This window comes from Danio rerio, chromosome 4, assembly GCF_052040795.2.
Source record: "Danio rerio strain M-AB ecotype USA chromosome 4, GRCz13ab, whole genome shotgun sequence".
In the NCBI taxonomy this organism is placed as follows: Eukaryota; Metazoa; Chordata; class Actinopteri; order Cypriniformes; family Danionidae; genus Danio; species Danio rerio.
The window spans coordinates 50,608,079-50,624,786 of NC_141024.2; the positions used below are offsets into that span (position 1 = coordinate 50,608,079).

At 37.7% G+C, this 16,708-nt stretch overlaps 1 protein-coding gene across 4 annotated transcripts; it reads right to left on the reverse strand.

Annotated features, from left to right (window-relative positions):
• Positions 1–394: 394 nt before the first annotated feature.
• si:dkey-122c11.1 lies at positions 395–14,809 on the reverse strand. Of its 4 annotated transcripts, XR_015941992.1 has the most exons (12): positions 11,551–14,809; positions 11,150–11,239; positions 3,441–3,500; positions 3,245–3,345; positions 2,994–3,113; positions 2,866–2,913; positions 2,684–2,767; positions 2,111–2,172; positions 1,902–1,949; positions 1,785–1,825; positions 1,536–1,689; positions 1,068–1,328 (listed from the first exon to the last, which is right to left on the reverse strand). XR_015941992.1 is itself a non-coding variant. In XM_087245537.2 (11 exons), exons 8-11 carry the CDS (start codon positions 1,918–1,920, stop codon positions 1,093–1,095), a joined length of 450 nt encoding a protein of 149 aa, XP_087101663.1. In that variant the 5' UTR covers positions 1,921–1,949; positions 2,111–2,172; positions 2,684–2,767; positions 2,866–2,913; positions 2,994–3,113; positions 3,245–3,345; positions 3,441–3,500; positions 3,947–4,005; the 3' UTR covers positions 395–1,092. The 4 variants fall into 4 exon arrangements, 3 of the variants coding, with proteins under 3 accessions (XP_087101663.1, XP_088505713.1, NP_001121769.1); XM_087245537.2 differs by lacking the exons at positions 11,150–11,239; positions 11,551–14,809 and adding an exon at positions 3,947–4,005 and having other exon boundaries at positions 395–1,328; XM_088649587.1 differs by lacking the exons at positions 2,684–2,767; positions 2,866–2,913; positions 2,994–3,113; positions 11,150–11,239; positions 11,551–14,809 and adding exons at positions 7,523–7,791; positions 10,588–10,646 and having other exon boundaries at positions 395–1,328.
• Positions 14,810–16,708: the final 1,899 nt, after the last annotated feature.

Below are 16,708 nucleotides of genomic sequence, written 5' to 3' on the forward strand. Positions count from 1 at the left end.
AGCGTTTAGCTGCTCGTCTAGCTCCGCCTTTTGGTACCCTTTCTCATGTTTGGTACCCTTTTGAATGGTTGCCGAAAAAGTGGTACGGTTCGGTTCAGTATGCCTTTTGACAGGGGAAACGGCCATAAAATCGTACCAAACCGAACCACTCAGTGTAAATGGGCCACTAGCTATCTGTTCATTCAAAAGATTATTTATATGCAATACATATTGTACTGCTCATGTGCACTGATATTGTGTGCTGTCTGTAAGTAGTGTGTGTGTGAAGTTTAAAATTTTAGGTTTATATTTTTAAGATAAATAATTTTAGAGTAATATGTTATTTAATTATTAACATTCTGATTGTTTATATTATATATTTCTAACCAGCAATGTTATGTGGGCAAAATATAAACTAAAAGAGTTTATTAATCACAATGTCATGCTTAGATACTAAATATAACTTTTATGTTTTTTTTTTAATAAATGTTCAAAAAATTTACAAAGTAGGCCTTTTATGTATAAACAAGCATAACATACTACAATTACAACAATAGGCAGACACAAATATAGGAAAAAAGCCAAGTACACCTATCTGCAGCCCCGCCCACCTGTAATTTCATTGGTTAGTGGAGACGTAATAACGTCGATGCCACTACGTCGTGTCAGTAAACAGGAAATGCATTTACAACTTCTTAAAAATTGTTTTATTGTTAATAAAATACACAAAAGCGGTTATTCCTGCTAAATGTTTCAATGGTAATTATAAATATTATCTAATCATGAATTTTATCAATAAAGAAAACAGTTAGGTGAATTTCATTAGTATTTTTCCAGCAAAAATATAACTTCTTAAAAAGGATTCCTGAAAGATTACACTTACAGAAGTTAACTAGTTTTACTTTTGCAGAAGTACTGGTGATAATTGTTTTTTGGCCACATTTAATTTTTCTACAAATACCACGATTGAACTATGATTAGTGCTGCCTAATATATGTGTGTGTGTGTACACAGATGTACAGCAGTAAGACTGACAAGTTACCAAGAAAATAATAATAATTTAAGATTAAAAAATTAAGCGTTTTTTTGATTGTCTTTAATAAACAAAAACAATTAAACATTTTCATAGGGGAATTCCCCTCCAGCATTAAAGTGGCACTCTGCTAAGCAGTATCCTGGGAAGTCGATGGTGGAGTAGAATCCTCGCAGGACTCCTTTCCTGCCATCCCCAACATACCCAGGTGGGCAGTCTTTAAAAATGTCCCCACATTTAGGGCATTCGGTCAAGGAACATGGCACTCTGAACTCTTTTTTGTAGTCCTCAGAAAACCTACTCCAGTTGATGACACCTGAATAAAAATCAAGTACATTTAGCAAGACACAAACATAATTCAAAGTTTAACTAATAATACAGGACTGTTAAAAGTGTTTGACAAACTCTTTATTCTTTATCATGTGTACACACAGACAGACGGACAGAGATGAATAGAAACAAATATGGAATATGCCAAGCACTTTCCTTAGTCACTATTAAGATTTGTTTATAAATAACTTACTGTCCAGCCAAATGTAGTGAGCCTGCTCCCTGAACTTAGCATCGCTAACAATTTCTTTGTAGATCCTGCTCGTCAAGGAGAGGCGCAGGAAAGCCACATCACCATCCTCTGTGATGACCTTCAAAAGAATTTGCTGCAGGATCTCAGGAGGCATCTGAACAAAAATAGCCGACAATATGGCCAAATTGCTGCTTAACATATGCATATTAAAATAAAACTCAGAGTTAAAGATATTTCTATTAGGCATACCTTGGTCAGATAATCGTCAATTGGGATGGGGTCGATTGCCTCTAAATGAACAAAAAAAATTTAAAAACATCCTATTCCTGCTAATTGTAGCATTAAAAATACCAGTGTAAAGCCTACTTGCTCTCTGCGTTCTCATTCCTTTCCTGAGGCTTTTTCTTTCAGCATCTGACCAAAAAATGTTTTTAAAATAAAAAACTAAGATTAATGTAAAAACGTTATGCATTTTTCAGTAAAAAAAAAAAAAATAATAAGTTTTATGTAAAATTGCTAGGCTAAAGGTTCACTGATAAACTGAAAACATTTTACATTCAGAAGACCCAACTTACTTCAAAGGGTAGTTTGTCAGCAAAACTATGCAACACCAGTGTCTTAGCACTTGCATGTCAGACTGGAAAATAAAGAACAGATAAACTAATGCCAAGTAATAATAACAACAATAAAACCCTAGAAAACAAAGAACATCAATGAACATATAAAAATAGATAAATCTGAACAAATAGGAAAAAAGTGGAAAAAAAAAAAAAAAAAGGGAATATGTGGTTAAAAACAGAACTATCATTATCCCGAACTCTGAACTTTTCACTCATAAACCTGTAACTGCTCAAGTAGCGTGTATCACTGAAGCCTTGTTCAGAGAGGGAATCAGGCCAATAGATCTCCCTTTTTTTGGCTTCATGATCTATGACAGTGCAACTTTAACATTACATTTCATGAACTGAATCCTTTTCAGGTTTTATATCTAAAATAAGTGAAACACTTTGATATATTCCATTCATTTTTGCCAGATTTTCCTTAAACAAAATCATAAGAATTTTTAAAGAAATGTAGTATTTACAACACAAACACTAAATGACTTATTCTACACTGCCTCAGTTACAAAATCACACAATAACACTCACAGGAACATTAGACAGTGGGTCACCACACATTGGAGGCAACCAAGTCACTGTCACATATGCACTGAACAAATGGACTGTTATACCCTGTTAAGTGAAAATAAATTAAAATACAATTAAACAAGCAGATACAATCTTTTACATTAAATAAAGAGCTTTTTGGTCTAGGTCCTTCTTTGCATTACCTGAAGGCCAGCAACATCCTTTATTACAGAAAGGCAAGCATTCAAAATCTGTAATCATTCAAGGATAAATTTATTCTACTACTTGGGTTAAGGTATTGATATACCAAAATGTGTTTGCAGAATCTTACTGTCGCCTCTACATCTTGAAGTAGTCCCAATGTTTGGAAATACAACCTGGTGAGGACTGTGCCTCCAACAGATGCTAGGAATTCATCTTTTGGCCCTCTCTCCAGTAAGGCATGGTTTAACTATGAAAAGAACATACTATAATATACTGCAATACAATATCTTTCTCACTGTTCATCTTTATGCATTTTAGTTAAAGTATGTTTAATGATCGTCTAATGAATCAACATGTTTCATGATATATAAATCTAACCTTCTCCAGCTGGACTGGACTGGGTGGCTGTGTCCAGCATGCCTTGTTTGGTTGCACACATTCCAGAGTGAAAATACTCCCAGTGGAAGTTTGAACAGTCACTACAAAATATATAAAATTTAAATAATTAGCAACAACACCCCATTTAAAATGACAACCAATATGAAAGAAAAATATAAACAATTTAAATTCTTACAGTTGTTGTGTTGGTTCACTAAGGATCTCTTATCAGTCTTAACAGAGGGTGGAGGTGTGCCTTTAGATTGAAAAACAGTTGATGCATTATGTATAAAAGGTAATACTCTTACAACAACAAGTGGAAGAAGGAGGGCATCAAAGGAGAAAGAACGAGAAGAGAAGGAAGTGTGACGGCCTGAAAGGTTGGCCGCACAGTTCTGTGTAACAGCGTGCGTATTTACACACACACACACACACACACACACACACACACACACACACACACAACCACACATACACACACATACACACACGCAACCATGCAAACATATTCACAGTTATGCAGACATGACATTTCATTTTATAGTTTCTTTCTCCATATCTATTATACAAATCACAATACACATTAGTTTCTTTCTTGTGCTTTATTTATAGAAACTATAAATTTTTGTTACTACTAAATTAATTTGGAGTGCACACAAATTAGTTTCGTTGTATGATTAATGTTTGTTTCTTTTGGGTTACCGAGTGGTGCGCTGGAGACAGAAAGTGGTGGCCGGGTGGCTTCCGGTGCGGCAAAGATTGGAGTCCGGGCGGGAACGCCGGATTTATGCAAAATGGTTCCGCCCGGGCAAACCAACCGCTTGAATAATGCAGGGGGAGAAGTTATTGTAGATATCCTCTTTGATCAAATATTTATGTTCTGATTTTGTTCATTTGTTTATATTGGTTAATGTTTGATTTTATTATTTTTGTGGTAATGTTGTTATTGCATTTATTTTGTTTTTGTGATGTATGTAGTAATATGAATTTTTGTCTTTATCCCTTTGTAATTTAAATGAGCTCATCCTTTTCTTTATAAGCCTGGCTGTTCTTCATTGGCTGTTTCTCAATATGCGTTCTTCAGCGGTCTTGCGTCCTCGTGTTCTCGTGCAACGTCATCATCAGCTGCCTAAGTTCAGTTCCAATACTCAAGACCGCAAGTACGGAGGACGCGTAAAACTTCCCGGATGTGTTCTTGATATCGAGGACGCACCGATGCAGACTTCAGCAGCGAGCTCGCTCTGGAAGTCCCAGAAGTCATTGCAACAGGAGGTGGGAATTGCAGCATTTTATTTAGATTTATTATTAAAGTTCAGAGATATTACTTATTTACCTCAGGAGTTTCCCTAAATGAAGCGGTGAAAGTAAACATTAACATGAACATCTTAATAAAGGAATAAACACATTAAGGGTGTTTGTTTGATGAAATTCGTATTAAAATGTGTTTTATTTATATTGTGCAGAGTATATTTATAATGCTTTTATGCAAAGTATATATTTTGAAGAGGGGGGAAACAATAAATCGTTGTATGAAGGCTGTAATGTTTAAATAATTTCCATTTAAAACGCATGAAGGTCACATGACCATCAGGAAGAACGCAGCATCCCATTTCTCAAAGGACGCATTCTCTGCCCTCGCGGTCTCCTGAGTTCGTTCTTCCGAGGACACCTGGCAAGACCGCACTCTACAAGAACGCAAGTCCATTCTCTTCGTTCTTGGAATTGAGAAACAGCCATTGTAGCAGGTCAACACTAAATCAAGGAAGAAATAGGAAGGAAGAGGTGTGGTTATCAAGATTAAGATTGGGACACACAGGGTTAAATGCAACACTTGCGTTAATGGGTTTACATGAGGATGGGAAATGTGATGTATGTGGTGTAACTGAAAATGTAGATCATGCATTATTTATATGTAGCAAGTATAATAAACATCGCGATATGTTATTCAGTCAGTGTGGGGAAGATAAAACAATATATAAAATTATTCTAGGAAAAGGTATAATAGATTGGCAAGTATTTAGAGCGTTTATTAGGTATATCGAGTATTCGGGTTTAGGTTATAGATTATAGTCTAATAATTATGGGTGAGAGTATACTCAATCATTATCATGAAGGCCCTTTATGTTAGAGGAGCTGAACACGCAGCGCTGACATGAGTATGTGGTCTAGATGCAAAGATTGGAGAATATGAAACATCCAAGTTTTTTTTTTTTTGTCCCTTTCCCTCCCTCCTCGTTTCTTTCTGTTGCCCTTTCTAATATTCAGACCCATCATCGGAGTAAGATTCTGTACAGTAGGTGGCGATAATGCTTTTTAATGAGTTAGTCGCCATAAAACAGAAAGAAGAAGAAGAAGAAGAATTGTAGCAGGTCATTTTGTGTTGGTTGGTTATGTTGGCCTCATGTTCCTTTACTTTCTTTTTTGTTAAATTATATTAATTTGAGGACTTATGTCCTATTTGTTGAGAATAAATCTCAAGTGGAGGATTTTTGGCTTGTGTTCTGTTTCCTTTGACCCTCGGTCCCTTACAGATGGTGTCAGAAGAAGTGGGATGTTGAGTTTGGTTTAGAACACAAGCCAGTCTATTTGCCCCTCGTGGCAGTTTTTTTTGTCTTCCCCCTTTATTCATTATGAGTCGTGTAACCAAGAAAAAGAACCCATCTCTGCATCAAGGAGAAGATAATGATGAAGAGGAAGTCCAAGTGGTGGCTGAAGAGGCTGTTGGAGGAAAGCCAGCAGGGGTAACTGAAGTTTCAGTGGCTGAACTTGCAAGCTTACTAAGAGCACACATGGCCAGGACAGAGTGCTGTGAGATGGACAGACAGAGGAAGTATGTGAATCAGGAGCGACGCTTTAAAGCTCTCCAGCACCAATTTAGTTTGCTACAGATGGAGGTTCAAGCCCGCACTTCTCCAACCACTCATCTGCTTGATGATGATCAAGAGGCCTCAGGATGGTCTGATGCAAACCCGCTAAATTCAGATGGGCTGCCAGTGACTCAGGTACGTCAGAATAATTCTGATCAAACTGTGGATAACATAGTCCTGCCCCCCTCTCTAGTGCCTAGGCTGGAAAAGTTAAATGAGACTGACGATGTGGAGCACTTTCTAGTCACCTTTCAACAGATTGCTGTTGCTTGTAGATGGAACAGGAGTGACTGGGTCTGGCACCTGATTCCACTGTTGACTGGTAAGGCCAGAGCAGCCTATGTTAATATGGAAGTGACAGAGTCAGCTGATTATGATAAAGTTAAGTCTGCTATTCTGAAGAAAAATGACATCAATGTTGAAACATATCGACAAAGGTTTCGTTCTCTGGCTGTTAATCCATCCGAAAGTCCAAAGGAGCTTTATAGCCGTCTTAAAGAGCTGTTTACTAAATGGATTCAACCTAAGGGGAAGACTGTAGAAGAGGTGAGTGAAGCTATTATACTTGAACAGTACCTCAGAATACTCTCCCCTGAACTGCAGGTGTGGATAAGGGAACGTGACCCTGGATCTGCTTCGGAGGCAGCGTCATGGGCTGATGTGTTTGTGGCAGCTAGAGGAAGGAGTAAGCCTTGGACATTTAAGTCTGGTGGTGAGAATTGCTCTATTAGTATGGGGCAGGGCCGACAGAAGACAGAGGGACAAGGTAAACCTTACTTTGGTAAAGCACCTGGCAATTTGAGTCTGACGTCAAGACGGCCGCCAATATGCCATATGTGTGGGCAAGAAGGGCACATCAAACCAAATTGTCAAAAGAATTCTGTACAGTCTATGCATCTGTGTTTTGTCCCCAAGAAAAACCCTATCCCAGCTGATTCAACCGCTTTAAGGATGACTGTTGTGGAGTCGGATGGTAAACTCTTGTCTGCTTTAATAGATACTGGCAGTGATCAGACTCTGATGGACAGGAGATTTGTGCCACCGGCTTTGATCGACCAGAGAAATCAGCTGCCCATTCGTTGTGTGCATGGAGATGAGAGGTTGCTGCCCACAGCCAGTATCAGTATGAAGGTAAAAGGGCAAGCATATGTGCTGAAGGTGGGTGTGTCTGACAGCTTACCTTTTCCAATAATTCTGGGTCGTGATCTACCTGTATTATTTGAATTGTTGCATCCAGCACAGGAGTGTAATATGGTAGTCACCCGATCAATGGCGAAACCAAATGAAGAACATGTGCATACATTGAGTACATTACCTTTCTTTGAGACCGAAATAGAGACTGGCGTGGCAGAGAAGAGAAAGACAAGGAGGGAGAAGATCAGAGAAAAGGTAAAACACAATGCCTTTAAACCTGTCTCATGTCATTTGCCTGTTGACTTCCAGTTGCCAATAGATATCATCCAGATGCAACAGAGTGATATCAGCCTGAAAGAGTGTTTGAGTAGATCTGTAGATGCTGAGGAGGAGGAGGAGAAACCTGAGGATGACAAGACTGTGACGTTTGTGAGGATCAAGGGGATACTTTATCGCCAGATTGGGCCACGGAGACAGTTGGTGGTTCCGCAGTGTGTTCGAGAGGTTGTATTACATCTGAGCCACTCTGTTCCTTGGGCTGGCCACCTGGGGAAGAATAAGACCATTGCTTGAATCAAAAGGTATTTCTATTGGCCTGGCTTGGAAGGAGATGTAGCCCAGTTCTGCAAAAGTTGTCCTGTCTGCCAAAAAGTCTCACTCCAGAGTCCTAGGAAAGCACTGCTACAACCCCTTCCTATTATCACCACCCCATTTGAAAGGCTTGGGATGGATGTTGTCGGACCTCTTGAAAAGAGTCGATCAGGTAACCGGTTCATGTTGGTGATAACTGATTATGCCACAAGATACCCAGAGGTATTTCCCTTAAGGTTTGTGAAAGCTAAATCTATTGCTACTTCACTGGTCCAGTTATTCTCCAGAGTGGGTTTCCCCATGGAAATCTTAACTGACCAGGGTACCAATTTTATGTCAACACTGCTAAAACAGGTTTACCGGCTTCTGGGCATTAAGAGCATACAAACTACCCCTTATCATCCTCAAACTGATGGGTTGACTGAACGATTCAATCAGACGTTGAAATAGATGCTCAGGAAATTTGTAACTGAGACCGGCCAGGATTGGGACCAGTGGCTGCCCTATCTTCTATTTGCTTATAGAGAAGTTCCCCAATCTTCTACAGGCTTCTCTCCCTTTGAGTTGCTATACGGTCGTGATGTTCGGGGCCCACTGGCTCTGCTCAAAGAGGTATGGGAAGACAGTCCTGATCAGAAAGAGCCCAATAATGTTGTCTCCTATGTTTTACAGATGAGGGAACGCTTTGAGAAAATGGCCAGTTTGGCCCAAACCAACCTGACTAAAGCTAAAGAACAGCAACGTCTTTGGTATGACCCTGCGGCTCGAGAGAGAAATTTACAAGTTGGCCAGAAGGTACTTGTGATGTTGCCTACTGAGGAAAGTAAGCTGTTGGCTAAATGGCAAGGCCCTTTTGAGGTTAAGAGGAAACTCAGTCCCACAACTTATGAGATCTTTACACCGGGTCAAGCACGAGCCAGTCGAGTTCTGCATGTTAACCTGTTAAAAGAGTGGACCCCTCGAGCTAAAGGAGAGTTAAGGTCTCTAATGGTCTGTCGAAGAGGAGGAATCAGATGAGCAGTATTTGCCTGAGCCAAATGTGGGAGATCTTGAACTAGATCATCTGTCTGAGGCACAATAGTTGCAAGTGAGAGCAGTTTGCACTTCTGATGTGTTTTCTGAATTCCCAGGCTTTACCAAACTAATCCAGCATGATATAGTCTTGAAACCTGAGGCTGTTGTGAGACGTCGAAGTTACAGAGTGCCTGAGCGACTGCAGGAGAAGTTGAAGGAAGAAGTGGAAATGATGTTACATCTGGGAATTATTGAGCCATCCCACAGTGAGTGGTGTCAGCCGGTTGTTTTCGTGCCCAAGAAAGACGGGAGTATTCGATTTTGTATTGACTTCAGGTATCTGAATTCAGTTTCTAAATTTGATTCTTATCCTACTCCTCGTATTAGTGATCTGATTGACCGATTGGGACAAGCCCAATATATAACGACAATGGATCTTTCTAAAGTCTATTGGCAGATTTCCCTGACCTTGTCTTCTAGGCCGCTCACTGCCTTCAGAACACCATGGGGCCTATTTCATTTTAAGGTGTTACCCTTTGGATTGCATGGAGCTGGTGCAACGTTCCAGAGATTAATGGATAAGGTATTGCATGGATTGACTTTTGCAGCTGCATATATTGATGATGTTGTGTACAGCAACACCTGTGATGAACACGTGCAGAATCTTCAAGAGGTGATGAGGCGTCTTCAGAGTGCAGGCCTGACTGTTAATCCGAAGAAATGTTCTGTGGCCAAGAGAGAAACTGAATATTTGGGCTATGTCATAGGTCAAGGGATGGTCCGACCGCAAATAGGGAAGATCCAAGCTCTGGAGAAGTGTCCTGTGCCACAAACGCGCAAGGATTTGCGATCTTTCTTAGGTATGGCAGGGTTTTACCATCGATTCATACCCAATTTTTCCAGTAGAGCTGCCACGTTGACAGATATGGTGGGGACACATTGCCCGAATCAGTTGCAGTGGACTGAGGACAAACTGAAAGCTTTCCGAGACATCCAGGGAGCTTTAACGACCAATGCTGTACTTTATAATCCTGACTTTAACCTTCCATTTGTTGTACAGACTGATGCCTCAGAGAGGGGCCTAGGTGCCGTTCTCTTGCAGGGTATGCCTGAAGCCAGACGACCCGTTGCCTTTATCAGCCGAAAGTTGTTCCCAAGGGAGATGCGTTACTCTACCATTGAAAAAGAGTGTTTGGCCGTGAAGTGGGCTTTGGATTCTTTGAGGTACTATCTGTTGGGTGGAGAGTTTGTCTTGGAGACCGATCACAAGGCATTGCAGTGGTTAGAGAAAATGAAGGACACAAATGGGCGGATAACGAGATGGTATCTTGCAATGCAGCCATTCAGTTTCAAAGTACAACATGTGCCGGGAAAAACTAATGTTACTGCTGACTACCTGTCCCGATGCTCTAGTGAAGTTCTGGAAGAGGGGGAGAGTGTGACGGCCTGAAAGGTTGGCCGCACAGTTCTGTGTAACAGCGTGCGTATATACACACACACACACACACAACCACACATACACACACGCAACCATGCAAACATATTCACAGTTATGCAGACATGACATTTCATTTTATAGTTTCTTTCTCCATATCTATTATACAAATCACAATACACATTAGTTTCTTTCTTGTGCTTTATTTATAGAAACTATAAATTTTTGTTACTACTAAATTAATTTGGAGTGCACACAAATTAGTTTCGTTGTATGATTAATGTTTGTTTCTTTTGGGTTACCGAGTGGTGCGCTGGAGACAGAAAGTGGTGGCCGGGTGGCTTCCGGTGCGGCAAAGATTGGAGTCCGGGCGGGAACGCCGGATTTATGCAAAATGGTTCCGCCCGGGCAAACCAACCGCTTGAATAATGCAGGGGGAGAAGTTATTGTAGATATCCTCTTTGATCAAATATTTATGTTCTGATTTTGTTTATTTGTTTATATTGGTTAATGTTTGATTTTATTATTTTTGTGGTAATGTTGTTATTGCATTTATTTTGTTTTTGTGATGTATGTAGTAATATGAATTTTTGTCTTTATCCCTTTGTAATTTAAATGAGCTCATCCTTTTCTTTATAAGCCTGGCTGTTCTTCATTGTAGCAGGTCATTTTGTGTTGGTTGATTATGTTGGCCTCATGTTCCTTTACTTTCTTTTTTGTTAAATTATATTAATTTGAGGACTTATGTCCTATTTGTTGAGAATAAATCTCAAGTGGAGGATTTTTGGCTTGTGTTCTGTTTCCTTTGACCCTCGGTCCCTTACAGAAGAATAAGGAGAAAAACAGAGAAACAACAATTTTTACCAAAATCCTTTGGTGCCTGTTTGAACACTGGCTCATGATCAGGTACAATCTCCATTTCAGAAAACACATGCTTGTCCGTGAATCTGTGGGCTAAGACAAACAAAAATAATAATAAAAAAAGGTTAAATGCTGTGAACTATGTGGCCCTATGAGGTAGTCATTAAAACTTTGATAAAATATTTACACAAGTATGAAGAATATTTTTAAAAATTGTGTGTGTGCCAGCCAAGGAAAGTGAACTTTTAGTTTTCCATCTTTTGCTTGTTTAATATTTTTAGCAGAGGGGTCTTGCACTCTGCCCTCAAATGGGTGGAAAAGTGGACATCGTGGACATCTTTTATTTGTGTGTGCAACTAAGCTTCGAGGGTAATCATAGATTGTGATATTAGGAAAATTCTTACATGACAGCAGAAGGTCCGAGAAATCATGTGGACTCTCAGCTCTCAGGTTAAATTTGATTGAGTAAACAATCCCACACGGACACATGATTACACCTACACCACCTATAAACACACACACACACACACACACAAAAAAAAAACTAAATTATTGAAACACTAAATAAACCATTTCAACAACAATATAGTACATTTTAACGTGGATCAAAAACCTTTCATAAATTATCCTAAAACTCGAGCAGCAATCCTTTCATATATTAGGATAATTTAAAAAACTTTGATCCACTTCAAATGTTTAACATATACTGTACACATGTGGGCATATATACATATACAGTACTTATACATGCAGATACATACATGCCATAACTCACCTGAAGCACCCCAAATCTTTTCAAACACCTTGTTGTATGTCACTCTATTTGACATTTAATCACAAAGTCTGAGGATGAGATCTATTTTGGAACCAACATTATCAACCCCAAACTGTCGACACAGCTTTTTGAAATCTGCAATCTAATCATAAGCAAATTTGAGAGTAAGTTTAGCAAAAAGTGAATTAATTATTTATTATTAAATTAATTTTAAAATACAAATCAGGCATGTCTCCATTTTCTCCCTTTTCGTTTTGTTCAATTCTTTCAACCCATTCCTGTGGTATTGCTCTTTTTAAATCCTCAAACTGTTTTACAAGTGTTCTTTTCCCTTAATTCACTTCATTTTCCGATAACATGTCTTCAATTACCTGTAATGGATTTTATCACCATTTATCACCTTATAGAGCACATCCTTCACTTGCCTAATTCCAGCTTTCCACCATTTTTTTATAATATATTACATTTCCATCTTTCTTGACATTCATGTTTAAAAACAAAGGTTGTTCTAAGAGCTGGTTTCTTCCTTTAGGTACAATGAGCATATTTTCTAAAAAGCTTCCCCAAGCTTCTAAAACCTGTCCACATTTCTTTTTTTGTTTTCATACATAATACACTACATCCCTTATTTACTTGACCACATTTCTTTAAAAAATAGCCCATGACACTTTTCCACACTGCTTTACTCTTAACATCTACAAAACATTTTACCAATTTTGTCCTTAATGTTTTCATCCTTAAAAGGGGGTATATCCTTAAAACGTGTCGTATGCTATTTTTGCTCTTCCTTTTCCCGATAAGAAATCTAAACACATTTTCAAAATTCTTTTATAGTAATCAAAAGGCAATGGGGTAACACTCAGCACATACCACATTTTTGAGAGTTGAAAAGAGTGTGTGTATGAGAATTAGAAGGGCAGATGGATGGAACTTAGATGGAAATTAGATTGAGATATTGCAAACTGAGAAACCTGACATTGTAGGCAAAGGTTTTATTGATTAATTCTCTAATATATTAATCTTAGCTCCAGTTTCTTTACAATACCTCTTTAAAATCCCCATTGCCTTTGTTACAATTTGGATGTCTTCAACCAACAAAGTTGTGTCATCTGCATACTGGTAAATTGGCTCAAGTTCGGTTCTTTCTTCTATTTGTATTTCTTTTATTCCATTGACTGCTTTTATTGCAAGTCCCAATGGTTCAGCTACTAATGTGTACAGTAGTGCAGATAGTGGACATCCTTGTCTCATAGACCTTGTTGGTTGAAAACATTCCGATAAAAAAAAACATTGCATTTAATACATGTCAAAATATTATAATAAAAAATGTTGATCCATTTCCTAAAATTCTCCCCAAATCCAAAGTTTTTAATCACTTCAAACAAATAGTCATTTTCTCCGTTCCTTGTTTTAATTCTCCATTTTTATCCAACACCTCTTTCATTGTCTCCTTTCTGTCTAGTCTTTTCTAAGTTAAAGAAGTATTTTGTACTTCGATCTCCTTCAACAGTGTACTTTGCTTTGCTTCTAATTATATTATTTTACAATATTTTATTGAACATTTTTTATGTCTAACTTCATGTTGTCCCACTATATTCTTTTATCTTTCCTATACATTCTATCCAATTTACTGTTTACAATTATTTGTTGATTTTTTTTTCTTTGTATGTCTCATGTATTAAAATTGTTGCGTTCAAAATCCATACACCTAATCCCCTTTCAACTTTTACACAATCTAACTTCACACAAAAAATCGAATGATCACTAAATACAACGTTTTTGTAAAATACACTTTTTATATAGTCTTTCATTTCTACATTACATAACATATAATCAATCCTACTTCACCTCATTTAAAACCAGTTGCATTCTTGAAAATTTCCTCTTTGTCTTATTCCTCTCTCTCCACACATCTATTAAATTGCATTCTGTCATCATTTGCAGTAGCTCCTTTCTCCCCTTGTCTTTTCTTTATACCATCTTACTCCCCAGATCTAATTCTGTGAAAACAGTATTAAAATCTCAAACTACAATAACATTCTGCCATTTTTTACATTTATACTAACGTTTATAAAGAAGTTCACTTTTTCATTTTTTTTCACTGGATGCATGAATATTATAAATTATGAAATTATCTTCAACTTTTTCTAATTTCATCGCCATGCTTTTCCCAACTCATGATATTTGACCATCCCATTTACTTTGAACCATTTTGAACCACTTTAATTTTTCCAAATTTTTTCTTGCAAAACAATCATGTCAGCTATCTTTACATAACACCAACATTTTTCAAATTTCTCCACATTCAATAAACCTCTTGCATTCCATGATAAAATGTTAAAAAAAACGCTTGTGTCCACTGTTCTTGTTCTGACGTCTGTTTTTCGTTCACATTTTTTCCTCTCCCCTTATATTGTTTGTTTCCTCCTCCATTACCCTTGTTTTTAAATCTTCTTTTTCCTTGTTTCTTTCATGCACCTGTCCGTCCTCTTGTTTTGCTCCCCCCTTCCTCTCCTTTCATCCAACATTCACACTTGTTTAAAAATTGTATAAATTCTGGATGTCACCGTGTAAAACTAAGACACTGTGACTAACAAACACACATCACATTGCACTCGTACATACTTTTAAACATGGACCTTTGTGTTATTTGTATCGTGCATGTGTTTGTTTGTGTAATGTGTACATGTTGTTTTTTCTGTCAAGATTAGCATTGTGTTTATGTAAAAATTTCAATTTTATGTCAAACAATAGCCCATATCAACACTGAAATAACCACAGACACATTTTCTTTCAAACTTCATTTATTAACCAAACATAGAGAGTTTACATATACTTACCAGTTTCCATTTCTCAGCACCAAACCTGTTTAACTTTCAAACAAAGCCATTTATACAGATTTTTCCCACCTTCACTTTGGAGCAGCCATTTTCCATAACATCATCAGGGTCACAACCCCCTGGTCAGTAAATAAAAATCCCAGTTTTGTTGTTTAAATTTGTATTGGTTATTTGTTGTGTTGTATTTTGAGTTTTGTATGCATATTCATTTACTTGCATTAATTTATATTTCTGTTAAATGTCTTTTTATGTATTTTTCTTTTTGTCTACATGGTAACCCACTACCAGTAAAATGGTTTAACCCATGGGCGGGGCCAATACAATAAAATGGCCCCAAACATTTACTTGGAGTGGGTAGTTGTAGGAGAAGGTTGTTTGTGTCAGTATTGTTAACAGATTTTGTTCAGGTCATTTACTTGATTTAGCTGAACAAGCCTGTATATACATTGTAAATATAGAATAGTTTATTTTTCTTTATTGTTATTTTGTCACTTTCACCTGTTTTGCTGGATTTTTGTTTTCACTTTGTGTAAATAAATCACTCTTCACTTTCACCAGCGGCTTCTGTGACACTTTTTTGCCTCCATCCACCTGGTCAATCGTAACAGTTGGTGTCAGAAGTAACTCGGGTGAGTGTCACAGAATTACCAAATATGCCGCCTAAGAAGAAAACTCAGCTAGAAGCTGATGTGGATGTCAATCGTAACACTGGACATTTGACAGTATTACAATATAAGTATTACAACCTTGCAAAGTGTCCCTTTTCTTCACATTTATAGCACTTAAAATCTGTGCAATCCATTAACAGGTGCTTTTTCCTTCATATCACATTAACATTTAAAAACTCCAGAAATTTCACAAAACAAATACATTAAAATAAACATTCTTCATAAAATAATATCCTCTTTGGGCATCTTCCACTTTAAACCATTTAAAACATTATACACTTCATCATTAAACACATCATAAAAGCTTGGTAACATATCTTCTTCTTTAAAATACCAGTACAGTCTTTCTATGCATCTTTCCATTTTTCTTTTTATTACATTCCACACATTAACAGGTGCTCAGGGCTCATGCACAGCCTACAGGTCTTCACTTGGTGGCTGTGCATTACCCTGAAGTACCTTTTGCTGTTTCCAGCTTTGTGCTACATGGGAATGATGCCACCTCCTTAGGGAACCTTACTTCTAGGAACCTTGTTCCGTCCTCAATGTCAGTGCCTGTGTAAACTCTTCTTTTAATTTTTGATATGGGATAAACTCCCCATCCTTCTAATTTTTCTAAAATTTCTCTGTCATTAAGATAGACTGGCAGGTGCACGAAATAAACAACATAATCCCTGTTTTGCAGCTTTTTGATTTTAACAGTTCATTTCCTTAATCAACAGTTCATAGATCAATTCCTCACATGTTTCTTGCTTTACCATAGTTAGTTCAAACTCTTTTCCTTGCCTCAGTCTCAAAGCCAGAATCTTCCCATGACCACACTTGTCTGTCACTGCTTTAATGATGTCCACAGCTCTTACCTCATTTACTTTTTCGGCATTCACTATTACTGTTACTTCTTTTAAACATTTTCTTCCAAGTTTTTCCTTTGTCCAGCTCGTTGTCTATCGTCCAGTCCATTGTCCTTAACCATTCTTGCCCCTCCATCCAGTCTAGTTTCATTTGCCAAGAGAGTCTCTGCATCCAGCCCAGTTTCGTTTGCCAAAGAACGGTCCATTTTATGCCCAGGAAAAGTGAAAAACAAAAAAAACAAAAAACACCCTCCAGTTAGCAAGATGCTGCTCTTAGGTGGTTTAAATAAATAAAATAGACTCTATGTCACTCCATAAAAAAAAACACAAACAAACACACAACAAAAATTCTAAAATGAAGGAGACCCTTTCTCCAAACTGCAGCTGTTCACTCCCTGTATCGCTCACTAGTGTCCTCTACTGTTCCC